The sequence below is a fragment of the Phoenix dactylifera genome, chromosome 15, assembly GCF_051530095.1.
Source record: "Phoenix dactylifera cultivar Ajwa chromosome 15, Ajwa_hap1_PhDact_Kaust_v1.1, whole genome shotgun sequence".
NCBI classification, from domain to species: Eukaryota; Viridiplantae; Streptophyta; class Magnoliopsida; order Arecales; family Arecaceae; genus Phoenix; species Phoenix dactylifera.
In genome coordinates this window covers 10,984,479-10,992,698 of record NC_143204.1, presented here as the reverse complement: position 1 = coordinate 10,992,698, position 8,220 = coordinate 10,984,479, and the positions used below count along the sequence as shown (strand labels likewise).

Sequence of the window (8,220 nt, the reverse complement as noted above, 5' to 3'; positions counted from 1 at the left end):
AAATTGAGATTTGGCTGTAGAAGGATCGAATTGTATCCGAGGAACAGGGGGATACAAAAAAGTAATAAGAGAAGCGCACAGACCAATCAATCGTATCGGTCCCAATAAAAATAGATTCGAGATGAGACAAACAAAAGAGGTTAGAGACGGCTCAATAAATGTCTAAGGGTTTGTAGCGGATTGACTAAGAGATGGGGCCGGTGTTGGGAGAAGTCAAGTTAGTGCTATCAGTAGAGTTGCTTTCTCGGCTTGCATCTGGCATCTTTGGGGAGGGGTATGGGCTTCTTTCTGCGGCAAATACTGCGCAAGAGGCAGAGAAAGCTTCGACTTTCTCCCCCGGAGGTGACTGCAATGAGCAGAAATGTCACTCACTGGCCTAAACGACGAGCAAACACTCAAAGACTATTTGGGGGAGCTGGAGTGGGTAAAACAGTACTCATCATGGAATTGATCAATAACATTGCCAAAGCTCTGCTCGGATGATTGCCGCTTGTGTGATCTTAGCTAAATTGCACTCTCATTTTATCATTGTCGCACTAAATTGCTAGAGACTAGCAATAAGCTGGTTGGGGGGTGTGATGAGAGCACAAAAGTGCAATCGTCAGGCCATTTTAATTAGTATTTTAGCTAATCATTTAAAATAAAATTAACTAATTAATGTTTTATTTGTGCAAGCATCCCACATTCCATGTCCAGGTTCAACCGAGCCCAACTGCATCTGACTTCTCTTAATTCCCACGAGCATCACCCTGATGGAGTTGAGTCACTACCGGCTGCCATCCCACCGTTGTCTCGGCCCAACTTTGATTCCAACTCCCAATCGCGCGCATCAGCGTATCACCTATTTTCTATCGCACCCATGCATGCATGGGAAGCCCACTTCCCAACACAACAGATCCATTCCGGCAGCCCGAGCTCAAGCCCAGCCAGCCATTCCGGATATTCTGCCATCAGCAGAGTCCCACCATTTCAGCCCGCATGCATGGAGATTCAGCCAGCGATGCAGCCAAGCATCCCACGTTCCATGCATGTAACTTCCATCCCAGCATCGCCCAGCCGAAGCAGAGAAGATCCTCCACAATCTCAGCATGCCAGCCCGTTTCAAACGCAGCCCAGCCTTCCATTTTCGCCAGGAGAAATTGCCGATTCAGCTCTTTCCCAAGGATCTCGCGATCAGCCCAGAAGCAACCTTCCATCCGTGCCTTCCGCATGCGTCCCAATCCTCCACGCCATCAGCAGCAAGCAACGCCTCAGTTCTTTCCGTCTCAGCGTGCCAGTCCATGCCGCGTCCCAACCGAATCAACCGGCAGCTCTTTCCCAAGGATCTCGCGATCAAATCCCCAGCGTATCAGACGCGTCTCACAACCGTGGCCATGATCGGATTCTCCCCAAGATCTCAGCTTCCAGCGGATCAATCTTCCCGAGTCCCTGCTCCTTCCACATTCTCCGCGATCCATCCCGTGATGCACTCCCGCAGCTCTTCCGCGATCAAGACTGCAGCCCCTCCTCCTCAGCGCGCGTCTCCACCTTCCGCTTTCAATGCCAGCATCACGCGTCCGTGAATGGCGTCCAACCTTCCGCATGCGTCCCCCTCTTCCCATTTTCCTCTGTTTCCTCAGCTGTCCTTCCGCCGAGATTCAGCCATCCATGCTTGCTGTGGCACTATAAGAGGACGTGGTGGCCGGCTGGTTCAATGGGGAAAGAGGAGAAGAGGCGGAGAGGAGGAAAAGAAACAGGGGAGGAAGAGTGCTCGGTTTTGGGGTTGAGGCCAAGAACCAGGGAAGGAGAGGTGTGCTCGGCTGCTTCGGTTGATCCAAGGAAGAAGAAGGAGCTCGGCTGCTTCGGCGGAGAAGAAAAAAAAAAACAGAAGAAACAGAGCATTGCTCTGTTCGTTTGGAGAAGAAAGAAAGAAAAAAAAAGTATTTTATGTTGTTCCACCGTGGGAGAGAAAGGGAGATGTTTTCTTTCTTTTATTTTTGTTATTTCCTTTCTTTATTTTAATTGCAGAAGAAAGGTAGCATCAAGCTATCAATATTCATTTCTAGCATTGTAATCAATTTAGTTTTCTAAATCTTTCATTTTCCTTTTTTATGCAATCCTTGTTCTAGGTTCAAGTTAATTTCTATTTTTTTTAATGCAATCTTTTAATTCTTCTTTGATGCAATACATTAAATCCTCCTTTATGCAATTTGAGTAAGCTTCAATCTCCCTAAGCACTATTTTCATCCATTTTAATTTATGCAAAAAAAAATTTCTCCTTTGAATAGTTAAACATTTCATGAATTCATAAATACTCTTTGATTTCTAAATACTTGTCTTTTTATAAAAAATATTCTCTGGTAGACTAGAGAATCCATCAACATCCTCAAAGTAATGTTTTTCTTTAATCATTCAAAAATCGATTTTGAATCCGAGTGAACGTTTTGATTTTTATGCAACTCCAACTGCCTCCCTGTGGATCGACCTCTTACAACCACTATTCTTCGAGTAGAACAGGTAAGAGTAGAATTAAATTTAACTTTTGTCCGTCGGTTCTAACAACGATCTGTCTAGCATATTTTTAGGTGGACAGGAATCGGACGAACAGAGACTATAAAGATTTGGTCTGTGATTAGACATTTAATGCCTAAGTCTTACATGATATTAGACACAGATCAAAAATTGATGAGTATGTTTGAGGAGTATAAGGATTTAAAAGAGTGCTTCATATTTGTCACAAAAGAGACCAATATTATACAACTTTCTCAATCAACACTAGGCAACCAAGATCAAATTGAAACATGTAGAATCACTGCAACTGCAATAGAAGAGATTCGAGAGGATGAAGTAAGAGAAAACCAAAGGTACAATGAAAATGAGCATCTAGCTACAATAGGCATTGATACTTTAGCTACTGCTATTGAAAATAATGACTTTATTGGGGTAAATGATGAAACTTTATCTCAAGAGGAGCAGGAAACAAATACTAAAATTTATGGTTCTGAGAGTAGCTAACACAGTATTTATAATAGCGATTCTAATGATGATGATGAAAATATTATAGAGTATGAGGGAGAGACATATGAGATGGACATTGAGGATCCTAACATGGCCGTTAGGACAAAATATACAAGTCGAGAATAGTTCAAGGTGGCACTGAGTCAGTATGCTATATTGAATGAATTTGCCGTAAGAGTTCTCAAAAGTGAGCCTGGTAGAATGACAGTGAGTTGCAAAGATGAAGCTTGTAATTGGAGACTTCATGCTTCACTATTATATGATGGTCATACATTTCAGGTATTATGGTTGAAATATATTAGCTTTTAATTACAGGGCTTATGAAAAATATTGCATGCATTAATATATTATTCTGTTTGTATGTGCAGGTCAAAAAATTGAAGGAACCTCATACGTGCTCATCTATAAACAAATGTGGCAACAAGATGGCCACACAATTTTGGATATGTGATAGGATCATTGGTTGGCTACGAAAAGAGGGTGACCTGTCGCCTATTGAGTTAAGAAGGAGATTGTTGCAATTCTATCATCTTGAGCTTCCATACCACAGAGTTTGGAGAGGAAAGGAGCTTGCCATGTCTATGATTCATGGTAATTGGGCAGATTCTTTTAAGAGAATGAAGGATTTCAAGGAAGAGCTTTTGAGAAGAAACCCAGGTAGTGTAGTAAAGCTAAAGTTAAATATGGTTGATGACAAGCATTACTTCCACCGCTTCTTTATTTGTCTACAAACTTGCAGTACGGGCTTTATAGCTAGTTGTAGGCCTTTCATAGGCCTAGATGGTTGCCACTTAAAGGGAAAGGTCAGGGGTGTGATGATGGCTGCTACCTCACTTGATGGAAATAATGGTTTGTTTCCAGTTGCTTTTGGTATTGCAGAATCTGAAAATAGTGATAGCTGGACTTAGTTTTTGGAGACACTTAAAGAATCAATTCAAACTCCAGAAGGTCTAGTACTTGTATCAGATCGACAAAAGGGACTCGAAGAAGCAGTGCAACATATATACCCTCAAGCAGAACATAGAAAATGCATGAGATACTTGTACAAAAACTTTCAAACAAAGTTTCCAAGAGACTGGCTTAAAATTAAGGTATGGGGAGCTGCAAGGGCATATACAAAAGTCCAACATGACGATATCATCAATCAAATTAAGGAGGCTAGCTTGGAGGCATTCAAGTATCTTAATGCTGAAAATATTGGCTTATGGAGTATATCTCAGTTTGGCATCACAGCTAAGTGCTCCTATATAACAAACAACCTTTCGGAGTCATTCAATGCTTGGATTTCTGAGGCTAGACATAGGCCAGTTCTTAATTTATTAGATGTCGTAAGACAAAAAATTATGGTGAAAATGGAAGCAAGAAGGAGAATGGCTGCCCGCTGGAAAGGAAATTTAGTTCCTGTGGTAATGAAGAATGTAAGAGACATTAGCCTTAAGCTAGGTGATTATAATGTTTATAGAACCAGTGATTATAGAGCAGAAGTAATTGAGACTAATGGAAGACATGAAGTAATTTTAAATGAACAAAGGTGCTCTTATCATCTGTGGGAGGTGTCGGGCATTCCTTGTGTGCATGCTGCAGCTTTTATTTATAGTATGAGAGGTGCAAATTTGGAAAATTATGTCTCGGAGTACTTCACTGTTGCCAAGTATAAGACTGTCTATGCATTAGAAATTGGACTATTACCTGATAAGGCCCAATGGATAAAAGTTGATATTGGATATAAAGTATTGCCCTAAGCTCAGTCTAAGACCTCTAGGAAGGCCTAAAAAGAAGAGAATTAGGGGTACAGATGAGAATACATCGAAGAAGATGCACAAATATAAGCGTTGCGGTGATCTTGGGCATCATGCAAAAACTTGCAAAAATCCAATAGTGGAGGAATCTCAAGCTTCAATGTCCTCTTCTTCTGCACCGAAGAAGCTTAGGAGGTAACATATAGCACTACTCTAACATAATGATGTTTGTGTTTTATCACTTGATTATCATTAAAATATTGCAGGCCTAAGGGAAATGGTTCAAGAGGAAGAGTGTCATGTTCAGGAGGCACACATGCAGTATTCATAGCACCAAGAGGAAAAAAAAATAAAGGACGACCCCGCAAGCAAGCTAAGAGAATGAAAACTTTAGTTAGAGAAGATAATGCCTACCCACAATCTTGATTGGTACATGTTGGATACACCTATCCTAACTTTTGCACCTTATTTGCTTTCAAGTTATTTGGATCACTTTTAGCATTATTACTAAATGTTGATATAGAGTTAATTCTCATACTTGTTCTTTTTCATTTTTTTGCTAATTGCAGATTTGATCGCATGTTTTGCTGGAGCAGTGAAGATTATGTTAGATATAGATTTTTTTTTTTCTTTAGTACAAGTAGGTGTTGGGGACCCGCCCATGCCGCAGAAAATTTTAAAAAATTTCAGATGGCAGCGGAAGAGGCATGCGCGGGATCAATCGTTCATCCTATGAACGTTGTTTAAAAACCGTTCGTAGATAGATTAGAATTAAAACATTTAAAACTATTACGAAGATTAGATCTTCATCTTGTGCGGGTAGATGATCACCGCAAACTGAAGTTCGTGGTTTAGGAGGATGGTTCGCTTGAAGCCGTTCATGCGTCCAGCCTCTACGGGTATCCACACGAAGTAGAGATCTGATCAAAGCTTCCTTGTCTCCCCGAGGTGCTAGCTCCCTTGCAGAGATAACTCTTGATGGCTGAAATCCTTCCTTTGAATCAACCTTTGATTTCCTTAGGAAGGAGGAGGAAGAAGAAGGGATGAAGGATGAAGAACACAAGGCTCTTCGCAGCCTTTTCTTTTTCCTGCCCTAGAACCAAGGAAGAAGATGGAATAGGTGATGCACGCCTCCTCCTTTCTCTTCCTTGCTGATGGCGGCTGAAGACCAAGAGGAGGAAGGGGCCACGGCACAAGAAAGAGGAGAGGAAGAAATTGATCTAGGGTTTGGCTTTTTACTCCTTATAAAGGCATATGGAGCTCCTACCTTTTAGGAGCTTCATTATTTTCCTTTTAGGAACCAAGAGGAGGGGCGCATGCCCCTCTTCTTTTCTATTTGATTTCGGCCAACCCACCCTCCTAACCCTCCATCACGCATGCCCCCACTTGATCTAATCAAGTGGGGCGTGGGGCCTAAGCCTAGTTTGTTCAATCCTCTTCCAAAGAGGATTGGGTGCACTTGTTTCCCTTCAAATTCTAATCCAATTAGGATTTGATTGAACTATGACTCAATTGAACCCTTCAATCCTAATCAAATCAGGAGTCATCATAATTCATTAGATTAATAATTAATTGGGACTTAAGAATTCCTAATCCAATAAGGATTTATTCAATTTTAGTCCTAATCCAATTAGGACTTTTATTTGAATCCGAAGTCCTAATCTAATTAGAACTTCTAGGAATCCTATTCTAAGTAGGAATCCATATTGAATTCAAAATCCTAATCAAATTAGGATTGTAGGAATCCTACTCCAAGTAGGACTCCCAGTCCTAGTCCAAGTAGAATTCTCAGTCATAATCCAATTAGGATTTCAGGAATCTTACTCCAAGTAGGATTTGTGTTTTAGTCCAATTAATTAATTTTCATTGTTCCTTCTTCAATTGATTATCAATCGAATTGATTACTCGTGATTCATAATCACTTTTCAACCATCGGATCGGTCAATACCTCTAGTGTGTGTGACCCCATAGGTTCTATTCTGACTGGTAGTGAGATATATTGCGATCTCTATCACAATATCATTGAAAACTCCTTTCAATGGGTTGGAACGATTCCAACTCAACTCATTAGGGTTTATCGATCATCAAGATATTCCCTGTGAGTCTCACCATCCACTAGTGACACCTAGCAGCATGTAGTGGCTACCCAGCAGAATGGAATAATGAACCTCTAGGTGCAGTTATTGTATGATACAGTCCTACTATCGTGGATCCCTACAGGATGGAGGTCATGGACAACTCGTCAAACCCCATCGTCTGTCATATGTCAAGATTTATTCGACTTAAGTTCGAGAGTGGAAAACTCTTTCTCCACTATGCATACTGTTCCGGCCGAGGTCTTACGAACTCAGTCTTATAAATCACATAGGATCTCTCCTTATCTACCAAGGTCGATAGATTCCTTATAGGTGCATACCCTACTCCTACAGTGAACCTACTGCAGCCAATCTACACTGCATGGACCCATATGGCTAGAGACCATATATACGTGCAGTCAAACTACAATAACCTCACTGTGAGTAGCCGAAGCACCGCAGGTCAAAGGACCAGTCACACTACTGCAACATCAAGCAAGTCACTGACGAGTGGATAGACATCCAAGTGACTTCTTTTCTTGGTCACGCTCAGTACCCTTGTTCTCTAACAAGCACTTCCACAATTGCTCCAGTGTCCCTACACTGTGGACTCAAGACTCATCCATCAAAGAAAGCAATATGTGCACTAATCTCAGTGGATCAATCACCGTCCTCGTGATGATCCATCGATCAGGAGCAATTCAGGAATTAATCACCAATGACACATGCCTCAAATTCTCAACTCTTGATAATATGCGTCATCATCTTATTAATTCCTTGGACGATTCATGGATACATAAGAACATGAATGAAAAGAATGCCCAACTTAATTAGGTCAAGTACAAATTTATGTTCCAGAATAAAATAATGCGTCAGCCAAATTGGCTTTTAGGGCATACTTCTAACAATCTCCCACTTGCACTAAAGCCAATCAGCCATAACCTAAGCCCCATCTTCTCAAGATGCGTTTCAGTTTTCTGCTGACTTATCTGCTTAGTGAATGGGTCCACCACATTTCTTGTGGAGTCTACTCTTTGATCCTCTACTTATTTCTTTTCGAGGTAGTCACTTATTAGGTTAAACCGCCGCTTTATGTGCTTCGGTTTCTGGTGAGACCTTTGGCTCCTTAGCTAGTGCTATGGTGCCTTTGTTATTGCAGTATAGTGTTATGGCATCTGATGACATTACACCTAACTCTGCAATGAACTTCTTAAACCAAAAGGTTTCCTCTGCACCCTTAGAGACGGTTTGACATTCAGCTCCTAAGGTAGAATCTACAATGATCGGTTGTTTGAAACTCTTCCAATTTACTGAATCACTGTTGCACATATTCTAATGTAGACTTTCTATCATTAATATGTGTGCATCCTTCTACCTTCAACTCTTATCTTCTCCTAAAGACCAAGAAC

At 41.2% G+C, this 8,220-nt stretch overlaps 2 protein-coding genes across 2 annotated transcripts; both read left to right on the top strand.

Annotated features, from left to right (window-relative positions):
• Positions 1–3,198: 3,198 nt before the first annotated feature.
• On the top strand, positions 3,199–3,905 carry LOC149751221 (uncharacterized). The gene is made up of 2 exons (XM_089927624.1): positions 3,199–3,276; positions 3,366–3,905. The coding sequence occupies exons 1-2, from the start codon at positions 3,199–3,201 to the stop codon at positions 3,903–3,905; spliced, it is 618 nt and encodes a 205-aa protein (XP_089783750.1).
• A 123-nt stretch (positions 3,906–4,028) lies between these two features.
• LOC148699866 (uncharacterized) lies at positions 4,029–5,086 on the top strand. Its single transcript, XM_089927623.1, has one exon. It carries the CDS (start codon positions 4,029–4,031, stop codon positions 4,737–4,739), a length of 711 nt encoding a protein of 236 aa, XP_089783749.1. The 3' UTR covers positions 4,740–5,086.
• Positions 5,087–8,220: the final 3,134 nt, after the last annotated feature.